This window comes from Pimephales promelas, chromosome 8 (genome assembly GCF_988280905.1).
Source record: "Pimephales promelas chromosome 8, fPimPro1.hap1.1, whole genome shotgun sequence".
Taxonomy (NCBI): domain Eukaryota; kingdom Metazoa; phylum Chordata; class Actinopteri; order Cypriniformes; family Leuciscidae; genus Pimephales; species Pimephales promelas.
In genome coordinates this window covers 2,357,400-2,373,886 of record NC_142776.1, presented here as the reverse complement: position 1 = coordinate 2,373,886, position 16,487 = coordinate 2,357,400, and the positions used below count along the sequence as shown (strand labels likewise).

General features: G+C 35.9%; 1 protein-coding gene across 14 annotated transcripts in view; it reads right to left on the bottom strand.

Moving 5' to 3' along the window:
- Positions 1 to 16,200, bottom strand: part of szt2 (SZT2 subunit of KICSTOR complex) — a 119,145-nt gene extending 102,945 nt beyond the window's left edge. For 9 of the 14 annotated variants that reach the window (XM_089133710.1, XM_039656438.2, XM_039656446.2 and 6 more), the window contains exons 1-18: positions 16,078 to 16,200; positions 14,857 to 14,982; positions 13,512 to 13,685; positions 12,153 to 12,323; positions 11,946 to 12,068; positions 10,177 to 10,336; positions 9,255 to 9,361; positions 7,978 to 8,215; positions 6,355 to 6,525; positions 5,747 to 5,978; positions 5,520 to 5,649; positions 4,599 to 4,744; positions 2,952 to 3,104; positions 2,775 to 2,889; positions 2,486 to 2,691; positions 980 to 1,216; positions 239 to 317; positions 58 to 146 (exon numbers count right to left, since the gene is read on the bottom strand). In XM_089133710.1, coding sequence (XP_088989836.1) covers positions 58 to 146; positions 239 to 317; positions 980 to 1,216; positions 2,486 to 2,691; positions 2,775 to 2,889; positions 2,952 to 3,104; positions 4,599 to 4,744; positions 5,520 to 5,649; positions 5,747 to 5,978; positions 6,355 to 6,525; positions 7,978 to 8,215; positions 9,255 to 9,361; positions 10,177 to 10,336; positions 11,946 to 12,068; positions 12,153 to 12,323; positions 13,512 to 13,685; positions 14,857 to 14,982; positions 16,078 to 16,101 — 2,681 coding nt within the window. In that variant the 5' untranslated portion in view covers positions 16,102 to 16,200. The remainder of the gene's footprint in view (positions 1 to 57; positions 147 to 238; positions 318 to 979; positions 1,217 to 2,485; positions 2,692 to 2,774; positions 2,890 to 2,951; positions 3,105 to 4,598; positions 4,745 to 5,519; positions 5,650 to 5,746; positions 5,979 to 6,354; positions 6,526 to 7,977; positions 8,216 to 9,254; positions 9,362 to 10,176; positions 10,337 to 11,945; positions 12,069 to 12,152; positions 12,324 to 13,511; positions 13,686 to 14,856; positions 14,983 to 16,077) is intronic. The other 5 variants (XM_089133715.1, XM_039656442.2, XM_089133718.1 and 2 more) reach the window with 1 other exon arrangement.
- Positions 16,201 to 16,487: the final 287 nt, after the last annotated feature.

The window sequence follows — 16,487 nt, the reverse complement described above, 5'->3', positions numbered from 1 at the left end:
GTTCAATAAACAATTCAGTTTATTTAGCAGTGCACAGAAACTCAAGTTTCTCATTACCTGTCCTTGGTAGAAGTGTAATGAGGTGGAAATAGGATATACTGGACTATGCAGGTGTGTTTTTCTCCGTCCAAATCAGCTGGAAGACTCTGCATACACAGTAGTGGCTGAACGTTAGCGATGCATCGCCAACAAAATGCTACAACTGGGCTCTACTAGCAGAGAGAGTTTATTCTTTCACCTGCATTGGCAGCTCTGTCACCATGTTGACGATACCCTCCCCGCTGGCAGCAAAATGGAAGCCTTCAGACAGACGAATACTGTGCAAATAAAAAATGGTTTTGTAGATGCTTTTATACGAAGTTGCTTATTTTGGATTTACATTACAAGCTTTCGGAATTTTAAGTAGTAGCTCACTTTTAAAAAAACTTTTGCTGATTATTTATTACTCACCCCCATGTCATCCAAGATGTCCATGTCTTTCTTTCTTCAGTCGAAAAGAAATTAAGGTTTTTGATGAAAACATTCCAGGATTTTTCTCCATATAATGGACTTCAATGGGAACCAAACGATTCAAGATCCAAATGAGAGTTTCAGAGCAAACTGTTTAACAAAACTAAATAACAAAGTTTAAGTTTCATAAGCTCAAATGGTCGCCTTGCTTATAAAACTTAAACGTTGTTATTTTTCTTTTAAATGAGCGATCGTTTCGCTTGATAAGACCCTTATTCATCGTCTGGAATTGTTTAAAGCCCTTTGAACAGTTTGCACTGAAACTTTTGGACCTTGAACCGTCTGGTCCCCATTGAAGTCCATTATATGGAGAAAATCCTGGAATGTTTTCATCAAAAACCTTAATTTCTTTTCGACTGAAGAAAGAAAGACGTGGACATCTTGGATGACATGGGGGTGAGTAAATTATCAGCAAAAGTTTTTTTTTTAAAAGTGAACTACTCCTTTAACTAGGATGTTTCAGACTCACTCAGAGAGCATGGAGAGGATATGAGCGACCGCATGCAGCGATACAGCGGTTCCCGGCCCGTTCTGCACGGCCCAAACCCAGCGCTGGTGAAGGAAGTATCGGGAGAGCGACGCCACGGTGGAGGAGGCCGTCCTGCTGGCAGCCATGCTGAGAGGGGCGCCCATGGTGGCCGGCTGGGCGAACAGCTCCATGTTTAGGATAAAAGAGGTGTGGAAATCTGACGGAAGTTTCTCGTACCTGTAGCAGGACGTCAGTGGAGGTCAGATATGGGCTCTAACTGAAGTCAATGTTGTAACTGTAAAACTAAAACTAATAAAAATTATTTTTGTTAATTGAAATAAAGTTAAATATAAAAATTTAATGAAAAACTTAAAATTGGAAATGCTGTCTTGGCAAGTAACTGAAATAAAGTATACGGTTGAAGTATTAAAATTACTAAAACTGAAATAAAATAAAGACCAAAATATATATAAAAAAAAAACAACTAATAAAAATGGTAAAAGATCTGAAAAAAAAAATGCAATTAAATTGAAAACTGAAAACATAAAAATAATAAATACTATAATAGTATATATATCAATAACAATTAAATGACATTTATTGAAGTCAACATGTTTGCAAACCATTGTACTTGCAATATATAATGTGACAGAATATTCAATGAGAAAAGCATGAATCTTTGGAAGTTAATCAAGTTAATCAATCATGAAAACTTAAAACGAGTTCAAATATAAAATATTGTAAAAAATGTACAATAAAACATAGCTGTCAACATTGAAAATAAGGGAGATTTACCGAAATCCATCCCCAAAATAATGGATTTTTTTTACACTATACTTACCCACAAACTTTAAAAAATAAAGCACTAATCATTAAAAGTCTAAAGAGTTTAGACTTTTAATGATTTAGGGGTGGTGATGGCGCAGTGGATAAGACGCATGCCTTTGGTGTGAGAAACCCGGGTTCGTATCCACGAATCCAATGTGTCCCTGATCAAGACTCGTTCATCAAAATGATTTCAAAATTTCAGAACTCGTTCATCAAAACGAACAAATCTTTTTCCGAGTCATTTGGTTCATTCAACGAACGAAACGAACGAATTGACTCGAAAAAAAAGATTCTTTCATTTTGATGAACGAGTTCGAACAGGAGAGTCACGAACGCGCATCAGAACAGAGCAAGGCGAGCATTTGAGCTTATAAAACTTAAACTTTGTTATTTATTTTTTAAATGAGCGATCGTTTCGCTTGATAAGACCCTTATTCATCGTCTGGAATCGTTTAAACCCCTTTGAACAGTTTGCAGTTTGCACTGAAAGTGTCTTTTGGACCTTGAACCAGCTATGGGTTGACAGCTATGCAATAAAATGACTTGGTGTCAGTCAAAAAGAAAATAACTTGAATTGAATTTGACTGTCGCGCAGTCACAACTTTTTGTACATGCTAAAAAACGTTATCAAGATAACAGAAATGCGATTGAGAATCGTTTTATGTTTACGACACTGACCTGATCAGTAGTTTTTCAAGAGGTTTGTTGAGCACCACCACACACGGCCGGTCCGAGAGCGCCGGTTTGGGCACCGGAAGAGGCGGAGACTTGGAGGGTGAAGCGTTACCCAGAATCTTCCGTTTGGTCTTTGGTGTGGCCTCCTTATTCTGGACTCGATGAGGGAAGCGCAGCCGCAGGATCTGCTCTCGAAGTTCATCCACGATCTACAAACAGAGTCAGAGTGACAAACACTCATTCTGCTGTACTGTCCTGATCTGAAAGCAGTTTTCAAACGAACTGAACTCGCCTTATTCCTGGTGTGTGCAAGAGTTCCTATCGGGAAGCCCAATCGCAGCACCATGCAGGGAGCTTTGGAGATCAGACGCACCAGATAGAAGGAGACGGGCGGCAACCCAGAGGCACTGTGGGAATAATGCTTGTTAAAACACTGCCTGTAAACACGGCAAAAGTTCTGTGCGTGTACCTGTAAATAAGTTTGACGTATGAGTAACCCTCCACCAGGACGAAACTGCTCCAGTCCCTGAGCAGCGAGGTGAGCGCCGAGTGAGAGATCCGACACTGGACGGTACTGAATCGCCCATTACTGCCAGCGTTGTGCACATGCTTCGGGACAGGGCTGAACAGAGAGATATAAAGCAGAGAGGGATTTATTAACCACTGATTTTTATATGGAGCACTGCCTGTAACTCCAAACCAAGCCTTTTTATACCAACTCAACTTGTCTAATTTCTCTTCAGACTAGTCAAGTCCCCTTAAAGGAGTAGTTCACTTATAAAAAACTTTTGCTGATAATTTACTCACCCCCATGTCATCCAAGATGTCCATTTCTTTCTTTCTTCAGTCGAAAAGAAATTAAGGTTTTTGATGAAAACATTCCAGGATTTTCTCCATATAATGGACTTCAATGGGGACCAAACGGTTCAAGGTCAAAATGAGAGTTTCAGAGCAGCTTCAAAGGGCTTTAAACGACACCAGACGATGAATAAGGGTCTTATCAAGGACCCTTCGAGTCACGACTCGAAAAAAGATTCATTCATTTTGATAGGCGAGTTCGAACAGGAGAGTCATGATGGAGAGTCATTACAGAACAGAGCAAGGCGAGCATTTGTGCTTATAAAACTTATACTTTTTTATTTATTTTTGAAATGGCCGATCGTTTCGCTTGATAAGACCCTTATTCATCGCCTGGTGTCGTTTAAAGCCCTTTGAAGCTGCACTGAAACTCTCATTTGGACCTTGAACCGTTTGGTTCCCATTGAAGTCCATTATATGGAGAAAATCCTGGAATGTTTTCATCAAAAACCTTAATTTCTTTTCGACTGAAGAAAGAAAGACATGGACATCTTGGATGACATGGGGGTGTGTAAATTATCAGCAAAAGTTTTTTTTAAAGTGAACTACTCCTTTAATTTACAGTACATAGCGCTTTTAACAATATGGACTGTTTCAAAGCAGCTTATACCGTGATAATAGGAAATTAAAGTGACAGAGATTGTTTTGGTATTACAGCAGCTCTAGAACAAAGTTATTGTCCAGCTTAAAGCTACACTGTGTGATTTTTACCCCCATCTAGTGGAGAAAGGGTATATGACCATCCAGTGAATATTAGTTTCTGTTCCTCTCAATTCCGATTTCGTTTTAACTCCTACGGTGGCCAATGTAGTCCGAGATTAACGTGGCTTCCGGTTCGACCTCGTCCATGAGTGTATAAACGTGAAAGGTGAAGCTTGAATTAACGGGTATGTCCCTCTTTGGCTAATGTACTTTTAAGATGGAGGAGCAACATGGCGACCGACATTAGAACCCCTTACCCGTATGTATTTTCAATGGCATATTATATAATGTTTGTTTAAAATTTGACCTCAACAAACTACCCGTCTGGCCTTAAATTCATAATACATAATACTTTTTTTATCGCTTCTGTGTGTCCATGCGAACCGGAATTAATTTGACAACGTTTTATCTGTACAGAGGTAAAGGGAAGAGACTAACACGCATCAATGAAGACGTGTAGTAAGAAAATATGTTCAGTTTTGACTTTTTATATGGAGCAGTATTTCCACTACACTAACAGGACTAAACTATATTGGTCTAGGCTGTGTTCACTCACATGTCATGCTCCAGAATGATAGCGATGCGATGCATGTGCAGCCAGCGCTGCCAGAAGTTAGCGTCCATGGACAGGATTGGCTTCCAGTAAGAGGCAAACTGCGATTGGCTGGAGTCTTTAGAGCCACTGTGCTGGAGGGAAAGGACCTGATGGAGAGCAGGATAGTGGTTAGCATGTTAATAGATCACCATTGAGAAACATTATCACAATTTAACCCTAAAACCGTATTCTGGACAAATGTGGGCAAAATAGTTTATTTATTTTTGATTTATTTTTAAAAAACACTTCCCTTGATCTGAGCGGTACAAGACTTGGCTACTTTTCCGAAGTTTGCCTCCTGAACACACACACAATTTTTTTTTTTTGACTCAATGTTAAGTGTGTGAAAAAAAAACTCAAAAATGGGTCAAAAATGGGCACCCATAGAAATGAATGGGAAAAACTGTAATTTAGAGCATTGTAAAATAAGCCAAAATAAGACACCAGGTGACAGCAAAGTCACTTCATCTTTAGGTTTTAGCTCTAAGAACTTATTGGAATGATAATTTAATGTAGTTAAAAAAAAATAAAAAATAAAACATAAAAATAAGCATAATTTACATAGAAAATATAGTACTTTTTGAAGTAAATAAATTCAAAAATACCCCCAAAATAAAATAAACACACCATAAATGGATAGACAAAACTTTATCGAAGACAGTGATATAACATTTATAATAAATAAAAATTAGGATCACACTTCTGTGCCCACATTTGTCCACAATTACAGAATAAAGGGCTAAAGTGAATACGGTTTGAGGGCTTCTATAAGTATTTTCTATGTGAATATATGTAATTTATTCCTGTGATGCAAAGCTGAATTTTTAGTGTCACATGATCCTTCAGAAATCATTCTAATACGATGATTTTGTGCTCACTCACCGGTGTGGTCGAGCCAGGTGGGATGTAAAAGAGAGGAACGCCATTTTTTGTGCTTTCGGGGATGGTGTAATGTTCTGGGATAGAATTAAAGGACTGCAGGTGCACTAACATCTGGTCGGTCTGATTTATGCTGTTGAGAACGAACGACATACAGCATTACTATCACATCAAACTGACAGGAAAGCATCTAAAAACATCCTTCTGCAAGTTTAAAACCAAAATCTGACCTCTGCAGAGTGTTCCAGAAGCGACGGATGACAGACGTCCGGTAAGGGCTTGTGATTGGTTTCCGCATGGTGCAGCTGATGTCATGGAGGATGTCATAACTGCCCTCCATGGTCACCTCCACCCAGGTGGTCCGTTTGAGTGGATCCAGGGGCCAGGACGCCACGGCAAGGTACTCGATGCGCATGTTGTGCTTCCAGAGGAGGACAAGCTTCAACTCCAGCTGACTTCCTCCTTATGGAGATGATTACATGATGATTGAGAAATCCCAATTACTAACGGCATCTAGTGGTGAGGTTGTGAAAAGCAACTAACAGAAGTTACGGTTGCCGACAGGAAATGATGTCACAACCAACATACAGCATGATGATGTCAGTTTGCTTTACTGTGTTCATGATCTGTCTAAATGCAGCAAATTTTGCCTTGCACTTCTGTAACTGAAGATGAATTTCTTTTCCCATGTAGCCACGCCCCCAAACTCACGCTATAGGTTAAGAATAATCATACATCCTTCACCTTTAAACACATAAAATACATAATTTGCGCAAGATGTGGCATTGAAATATTTCAACTTTCAATGCCACACCTTATGAAGTATATGTTAAAGTACCTTTAGTGATGTTAATCTCTCGGATGGTGTATCCCTCTCTCAGTCTGATAGACAACACGCTGATCAAATCAGCATGCACTTCCTTCTCGGTGTGTTTCTTCCTGCGCATCACTAAAGCGGGGTTTCCACTGGCCGACACCAGGTGTTCATTAAAGAGCCTGTGCTGGGAGACTAGAAACACAGAGGACACAGACCAGTCATTACAGTGCTGTTTGCATAACCTAATGTGTGTGTGTGTGTGTGTGTGTGTGTGTGTGTGTGTGTGTGTGTGTGTATCAAAGATATATGAAGAGTTCAGATGCAAAAGCCTCTAAAAGCCATTTGAAATTTTCTTCTTTAATTATGATTTTTGTCAAACTTGTATATTTAAGTTCAGTAATTTCACTTAAATAACAATTAATAGGTAATTATCATTGCCATTTAAGTGAAATCACTGAACTTAAATATACAAACTTGATAAAAATGATCATTCTAGAAGAAAATTTCAAATGGCACTTAGAGGCTTTTGCATCTGAACTCTTCATATCAATTTGTATATCATATATCAAAGCCAATCAAATTCTAGGTGTATATAGACTTTTTATAAGTGAAAGCAAAATCAAATTCAGTTCAATGCTTCCTTTCAAAAATGACTCAGCATCTTTAAACATTGCGAAAGGAAATAAACAGATGACTGAGTGAAACTCACATGACTAACTTTTGACCAAATGTCAAGAGCATTTATGCGATCGCCTCTAATGTGATTGTAATTTTGCATAATTGTGAAGCAGAACTGAAAGTTCACAGACAGGGTTGAGATAGCGAGCGCTGAGAGCTCTGTTATTAAATGCTTTGCTTTGCTATCTGATAATGTATTGTGAAATAATTAGTATTTTAAGTGGACAGAGCAATCCTCTCTTAGAAATATTCAGGGAAGCACAAAACACTAAACTTGGTTAAGGTATTTATCTGAGAGAATGTTTTGGCAAAAAAGGCAGGTTTTATTTCACTATGCAAAACAAAAATGCATAGAAAAACAAAAAGTTCCCAGCATGCATTGACTACAGCATAATCAGTTATTAATATTTTTTGGTTCTCTCGTTTATGCATGTGTTCATAATTTGTTTGCATGACAGTCTGGCCAAAAATTATTATGTTGGCACAATTTAATTTTGCATAATCACAAGTAAAACATACAATTGACTCCAAGCGCAACTATAGACCATGTTGCAAGATGTAAACAACACTGGTCCAGAAACACTTCCTGTTTCAGTTTGTAACTGTTTTCTTTATTTCACATGTAAAGAAAACATCTTAAAGATGTTTGTTTAACTTTTTGATTCAGTTTTATATGTTCTGTTGGTTGTATTTTATCCCAGCTTTTGTGTAGTGTTAAAAAACTGAAACAGGAAGTGCTTCTGGACCAATCTTGCAAAATGGTCTATACAATACGCAAAGAAAAAGTTTAACCCTTTAATAATAATTTCAAATAAAGGGTGTCAATTTTCCTAGGTCGGACATCATGTTTGGCCACTACTGTAGTGTAACAGTATATTTCCTATATTATAAGATATTGCAGGCTCATGTTTCAAGAAAAACCATGGACAGTTTGAAATGTCAAAACAATGAAATACTCAGCAGGACCTTCTGTTAAGCCTGAGTTGAGCTTACAGCAGTAGTACTCCGGGTTCATGGACTCGCCGGTCCTCAGGAAGGAGTATGTGAGGAAGGAGCGGTGGTAAGCGTTCATCTCGTCGCCGGTCGAGTCGGACTCGGGACACATAGACAGATAGGAGCCAAAGGTTGCCATGGAGATGAACTTCATCAGCTCCACGTTGGGGATGTAGCCGAAACTACAGTCGTAGGAGTATGCGCCGCCCACCTGAGGGAAACACATTTGAACAAACGGGAATATTATTGCTTTATAACAGACCGGTTACACATGCAAACTAAATCTAAAATATTGTTCAAAAGTTTGGGGTCAGTTTTTTTTTTTTTTTAATAAATTAATATATTTATATTCAGCAAGGACACAATAAATTGATGAGAAGTGACGGTAAAGACTTGTATAACATTTAAAAATATTTGTATTAGGGCTGGGCAACGATTAATCGCGATTAATTGCATCTAAAATAAAAGTGTGTGTTTACATAATATATGTGTATGTGCTGTGTATAATTATTGTACATGAAAAATTCACACACGTGCATCTACATATTTAAGAAAAATGTGTTATTAATATATGAACTATTAATATTTATTTAATATATTTTATATATACACACACACACACACACACACACACACACACATATATATATAGTATATTTATGCATATATTTCTTAAATATATACATGCATGTGTGTGTGTGTGTGTGTGTGAAAAATGTGTTATTAATACATAAACTATTAATATTTATTTAATATATTTTATATATATATATATATATATATATATATATATACACACACACACACACACACACACACACACACATATATAAATATATATATATATATATATATATATATATATATAGTGTATTCATGCATATATTTCTTAAATATATACATGCATGTGTGTGTGTGTGTATATTTATATATGCAAAATAATTATACAGACCTACACACACATATATTGTGCAAACACAAACTTTTATTTTGGATACGATTAATCGCGATTAATCGTTGCCCAGCCTAATTTCTATATCATCATTTAATTTCATCATTTTCAATTGTAATAATATTTCACAATATTACAGTTTTTTTCTGTATGTATTGATGAAATAATCTTAGCCCTGATGAGCAGATTTTTGTTTTAATACCGACCTCAAACGCTTTGAATGGTAATGTAAAGAGCATTAATATATTTGTGGCAGCCAGACTGAACATGAACATGTCAAAATGGATCTGAGCAGTACTTGAACAAAGGAACAGGCGATGGTTCCACTTCTCAGCTGGTTCAGCAGAGTCTCACACACAGCGACATCAGGGACGCTCGTCACGCCGTCTGTGATGATTATTATACCTGCAGGACAGCACAAAAGATGATAAATTGTACGTTATGCATTAGTGCCCACTCAGCAGCTGAACACATTTTGTTTCGCTCTTAGCCACGGGTAAATGGCGTCTTTAAAATCATTCATGTTATAATTAATTTTTGTTTCTGGGTGCATTGATTAAAACTAATGAATAAATGGTTTGTACTGGTTCATGTAGTTCAGCTCGCTTGGTTCGGACCAAAAAAATAATAATTTAGTCCGAACACTATTTCATAATAAAGTATAAAAGTACAATAAAATAATAATTTAAAACAAACAGTATTTATATAGTTTTTATCACTTGGACGTGGCTGTGGTTACAAGAGGTAAAACGATACAAATACTGTTGGTTTTCTCACACAAACCGCTCGTTTTGTGTCTTAGGCCATCAATGCGTACTTACATTTACGAGTCATTAAATCATGTTTAATTTGGACTTCTCTGTGCATGCTCTTTGAGGTGGTGACCATAGACCTCCATTATATGACTGACAGACAAGAACGATTTGACCTAAAAATATCAAAATTGAAACTACTGTGGAAACAAAGACACCTACATCTTGGATGTCCTTGGGGTAAGCTAAAACATACCAAAAATTAATTTCAAAGTGAACTATCCCTTTAAGTTGAAGCGCACCAGAGTTCGTTTGGAAGTGGACCGAGACTCGGATGGATGGCAGCGTTCACACTTGTTCAAATGAAATCGCACCAGAGTTCGTTTCAATCCAACTAAACATGCCAAGTGTGAACACACCCTATATGTGATGCTCACATCATGTGGGGAACGGGATAGAGACACTGACCTGCACCGGAGTTTGGAGGCAGAAGTTGCAGCGCCAGAATCCCCTGCCTCACCATGCTGACCAGCCCCACATCGGCCGTCACCATCGAAACCCCCGGCTTCCTCAGAGACGGCTCCTCCACAGCCTCATTGGAGAAGGACTGATAAACAGATCCATTGAACTGAAGAATGAGATGAGAGATGTTTTATAGACATAAAGTGTCTAATGTTCAAATCTTATTGCAAACATACACTACTGGCCAAAAGTTTGGGGTCGGTAAGATCGTTTAATGTTTTTGAAAGAAGTCTATGTCTCTTTATGTGAGCAAAAATACACTAAAGACTATTGTGAAGTATTATTACAATTTAAAATGACTGTTTTTCTAAGTGAATAGAAGTTAAAATATAATTTATTCCTGTGGTCAAAGCTGAATTTTCAGCCCCACACTGCACTTTTTAGGATTTTTTGATTAATAGAAAGTTCAAAAGAAAATATTTGAATTAGAAATACTTTGTAAGAATCTAAATATCATTAGTGTCACATTTGATAGATTGAAAGCCTCCTTAATGAATAAATGTATTAATTAAAAATTAAAAATCTCTCTATCCCAAACTTTTGAATAGTAGTGTATGACAAGAAGACGCTGTAAAATTACACATGAACACTAATCAAGAAACAACATATGAGAGGTTATGCAAACTTAGCACACAGAACAATGGTGCCTTTTATCATTTTAAACTCGATAACGGTAAAACCCGACTGTTTAACTCTGGGGGAGTGGTAAAATGAGCCTATTTCCAAAAAAAAGTGGAGTATCCCTTTAAAAATCATAAAAATGTTACCGGCCAACTGGCCAACTTTGACAAATGTCAAAAAAGTTACTCGAATCAATCACTGGTATTAATAAAGATCCATTCTTACAGATCATTAACTAAAAAAAGTTGGTTAAGTGTTTAGTTACTCTTTAATATATTTTGATGTTCCTCTGTTCTGTTGTGACAATAAAAGACACACGTTTCTATTATTTTAGTTAAAACTCATACATAACTACAAATAACTAATGTTAGGGAAATCTGTTACTGTTTTGTTGCGCGTTTCCTGGAAATAAGAAAATAAAATATCGGCTCATTTATCGGATTTCAAAACCAACAAATATTTGTGTCGGTAATGTACCATTGTCTTGACATTTGTATAGTATAGTTGTTGTCGTTGTTGTTTTTATTATTATTTCTTTTTATTTATTTAATTTTTATTTTGTATTTTTATATTTTATTTTTCTTTCTGTGCTTGTTTTAATGTAAATGTTTCTAAAATCAATAAATACAATGTTGAAAATATATATATATATTAGGGCTGTGCAAAAATTAATTGCGATTAATCGCATTCAAAATAAAAGTCTGTGTTTACATAATATATTTGTGTGTGCTGTATATAATTATTTTGTATATATAAATACACACACATGCATGTATATATTTAAGAAAATGTGTTATTCATATCTAAAATATTTATATTTATATAATATAGATTATGTATTTATAAATATATACAGAATTTAAGCGCAAATAATTCTTAAATATATACATGCATGCATAGGTATTTATATATACAAAATAATTATATACAGCACACACAAATATATTATGTAAACACAGACTTTTATTTTGGATGCGATTAATCGCAATTAACTTTTGCACAGCCCTAATATATATATATATATATTTGTGTCGGCCTTCAAAATCCTTTATCAGTCAGGCTCTAGCCTGTATAAAAACCACAAGCGCTCTTGCCTGATTGTGCTGCTGCTGTAGGACGTCGGCGATGCTGCTCTCCACGGCTCTCAGCTGCTGATAGATCTGATGCAAGAACTGCTCCAAATCCATGCAGTCCAGCTGACAGCCCTGAACCAACACCTGAAGGGCAGAATCATGCCATATAACCGGTCAGAAGACGTGCTCTCAACTAATGTGCATTTATAGATTCACAATGATCCAGACCTGATGAGAACTAAGGCCAATGATAGAGGAATACGCCAGAATCGTGATGAAGATCTCTGGCTGGAACAGGTGATCAGTTCCTGGGACTTTAAAGGGTTTCGCCAGACCAATCAAGCACCGAGACAGAGCATGGAAGACTTCGTCAAAGATCATCTCTCCTGTGCTGTCATCCTGAAGACAAGAAACATGACAACGCACTGTTAAAGGACAAGTTCAGTGTTTTACACTTAAACCCCTTTAGTGTCACGGGCCCACCGGTGGGCCCAAATCCATTACATTTTTAAAACAGTATTATCCTATACTGAACCTAAACTAATCTTGACAAACTATATATCATTTGAAAGCTTAGAATGTCTAGTTTTCATCAAGATATATTACAGAGAAGCCGTAATTTATCAATTTGCAACAGGAATATTTTTATACCATAAGGCGTGTTTAGACCTTTATTTTGAAATTGTGATGAACATGAAAAATCATGAAAGAAGGGTAGAAACCTGTTTGTATTCATGCCAAGAGTTCAAAAGAAAGCCTCCATTCAATTATTTTATAATTATAACAATTATTATTTCATATGGAAATGGAGGCGCCCTTATATGGGCAGTAATGGAGTCTGAATGTGCCCTAAAAAAAAAAAGTTACTTTTTTGAGATATCAACCTAAAATTTGAAACACAACTTATTCAGATTTTTGGCTTTGATTTTTTAGAAGTTTTAGAGTCGCCAGGTTTTGAAAATATATATTTTATATAAAATATGAATAATAAAAAATTTTATGCACATTTCGAATGTGCATATTGTACATTTTCATAAACTCAAACTTCTATAACTTTTTTTCTGTTTCACTTTCTTATTTTATTTCACTTCTACAAAAATCTGCCAAATGTCTTCTTTAAAACGAGACCAATTTCACGTCTATATTCCAAAGCATTCTTGAATTACAACCATTTAAGTTCGAAATGTGCATTTTCATCTATATTCAAAAAAAAGGGGGGGGGTGACACTTAAAGGGTTAAAGGGATACTTCAGGATTTAGCATTCAGCTTTGTATTAGTAGAAAACCTGTAGTATTTTTGATTGTCTTTTTCGACAGTTTCTGGTCTCATTTACTTCCATAGTAGGAAAAAATATATACTATGGAAGTCAATGAGACCAGAAACTGTCTGGTTACTGATATTCTTCTAAATATCAGAAAATGGATTCAAAAACGGTAAACTGTTTAACTCTGAGGGAGTTGTAAAATGAGCCTATTTTCAAAAAAAAAGTGGAGTATCCCTTTAAGTGTAAAATACCGAACTTGTCCTTTAAAAGAGTTGATTCCACTTTAAACAAGCCACTGAATGTGATGGTGGTGATGTCTTACCACGATCCCGGTGGACGGGCTCAGGTCCAGCTCGATGATGAAGCGGTACCGGCGAGCCAGGAAAGTCACGCGTGTGGAGGGAACCAGCAGACACGAGCAGGACGAGGGAGGAGAATCGGGCTGCCATCCTTTCGGGGTGATGCTCAAAACATCCAGCGCATTCTCGGACTTCAGCTGAGGAGATGCAACACAAACATGACCAGACACACACACACACACACACACACACACACAGAGAGAGAGAGATTCTCATAGGGTATGTATGATGGGATACAATGTCACGAGATCCATGAAGATCTGAACTGATCTGGGTGAAAGCTATAGTTTGCTTTTTCATGGTATAGAAGGAAGACCTTAAACATGCATGGAAATAGAAAAAGTTATTAAAGTAAGATTAATAAACTGATATTTGCCTATTTTGAGGTTATTGTTATCAGCTTGTATATATTGTATCTAGGGCTGTCAAACGATTAATCGCATCCAAAATAAAAGTTTGTGTTTACATAATATATGTGGGTGCACTGTGTATAATTATTTTGTATATATAGAAATACACACGCATGCATGTGTATTTCAGAAAAAAAGATTATTTATATATAAAATATTTATATTTATATATAATATAAATTATATATAAATCTATATACAGTATACATCAAAATATTTTTTTAAAATATATACAAGCATGTGTGTGTATTTATATATATAAAATAACTATACACAGTGCACCCACATATATTATGTAAACACAAACTTTTATTTTGCATGCGATTCATCGTTTGACAGCCCTAATTGTATCAAATAAGTGTTCGTTTCATTTAATGACTACCATCAATACACTACCATTTAAAGGTTTGGGGTCAGTAAAATTAAGAAAGAAATTAATGTTTTTATTCAGCAAGGACATAGGTGGCAGAAAATACATTTATAATTGTGCAAAAGATTTCTGTTTTAAATAAATACTGTGCTTTCTATTCATTAAACAATCCTGAAAAAAATGTGTCATTCTTTCACAAAAAAATATAAACCAGCAAAAATGTTTTCAACATTGAAAATAAGCTCATATAACAATGTAGACAGGAGTAATGATGCTGAAAAATCAGCGTTGGCATCAGGAATTAATTATGTTTCAAGATATATTCAAAAAGAAAACAGCTCTTTTAAATGGTAATATTCCTGAATATTACTCTTTTTATTTTTGATCAAATAAATGAAGGCTTGGTGAGCAAAAACACTTACTACTAACCCCAAACTTTTGAACGATAGTGTATCAGGAGTAAATCACCTATCAGTCACCCTTTTCTCCGTCAGAAAGCCATCAGTCGACAACTAAATAATCTCTTACCAGCTCAGACGGTGGACTGGGCCGAACGACCTGATTGAGCCGGCTGAGGAACCAGGACAGACGCACGTTGCGTGATATCCTGTACTCCTCCTTCATCAGCAGGTACACATGCTCAGCCTCCTCCACCTTCACACACACAAAACACATTTCATTATAGGAACAAAATGTCATCTCAAAAAACTGCCTGGTCTTTGGCTTTTGAAATGAGAGATGATCTGCTTTTAGAAAGATACAAAGGCAATAATGATCCTCATGATGTTGAATGTGTTATGCGGTACAGTAATAGAGATATATTGATATATAAAGTACAATGGGGTCCAAATGTCTGAACCCACTGCCTATTTCTAATTTAATGGTATCAGGTATAGCGAAAACTAAACATCTAATCAAACATTTGATATATTTCATCATTTTTATCTGGTTATGATTATATCTATATACCTGTATTCACTGTCCCTCTGAAAATGTTGTGCGTGCTTAGTTATTATAAATTTGTTAATTTACATTAATTGATTCAATCGAAGGATTTGAAATAAATAGACAGCACAACACCTAAAAATATGGCATCATAAAATTTAAAAAATGCCTTAAAAAATAAAATGAATCCTCTGAGAAACAGAATAAAACTAACATTTCAGATTTCACTTTGGACATCAAGTGGCGACTAAATAAACAACAAAAACTGTTTATCAAACAAAAGTAAAGGGAAACAAAAAGTGCTTTTATAGTTTTCTTGACATGTCTGAAAAATGAGTCCAGTGCTGAGAGACACTTGCTGCAGTTGTTGTCCCACAAACTAGATTTATACTGCTGGAGAATTTTAAAAAGCTTCAGCTAAATTTGATGGCCAGCGATAAATACATGCAGTGTGCCCACATTTAATGCCATTTAAATATGATTTACGAACAGCATGTTGTTGTTGTTGTTGTTGTGTAGTCTGAGGGAGTGGCTGCAAACACATGACAGAACTGCATTCATCTAATTTATTCCCAACCTCTGCGTAAACTCTTTACAAATATCTCTAATTTAAAAAAAGAGAAAAAAAAAGATTTATTGCAGAAAATGCATTCAGTGTAAGACATAACAGAATAAAAGTCTCAAATGTATTCTGAAATAAACGTGTTCCTCCTGTTCTGTTTATTTGCTCTGTTACCTAACATGTAAACAATTTCCGAAGTGAAACTGAACAAAACAAACAGTCAAAGTAAGAGTTTAACTTACCTCATTGTCCTGTCTGTCTGCCATGCCGTGCTTCGCATTACTGGCGGGTTGTTTTTGAGCGAGTTTTAGAGGGTTTGTGTCAAAATCTGTAACTGCAGCTCGTCTGACTGCAGCTGCTTCACTTCCGGTTCCCCAATTTAAAATAAAAGCCCTCATGAATGATCCATTCACTGATCATACACATCAATCATAGATGATACACATGATCTTGTGTACAGGTTATAGAGAAAATTGTGTTTGTGTACGAATGTACATTACAGTATGCTTAAGATACAAATGTACAAATTCAACTTTGGTAAAATTGGTATGGTGATAATATCATTGGTATAATTAATTATTATTTATTTAAATTCTCCTGGTTGCATTACCAATTATAATATTTCCCCATACCAATTTGAGTGAAAAGTCTA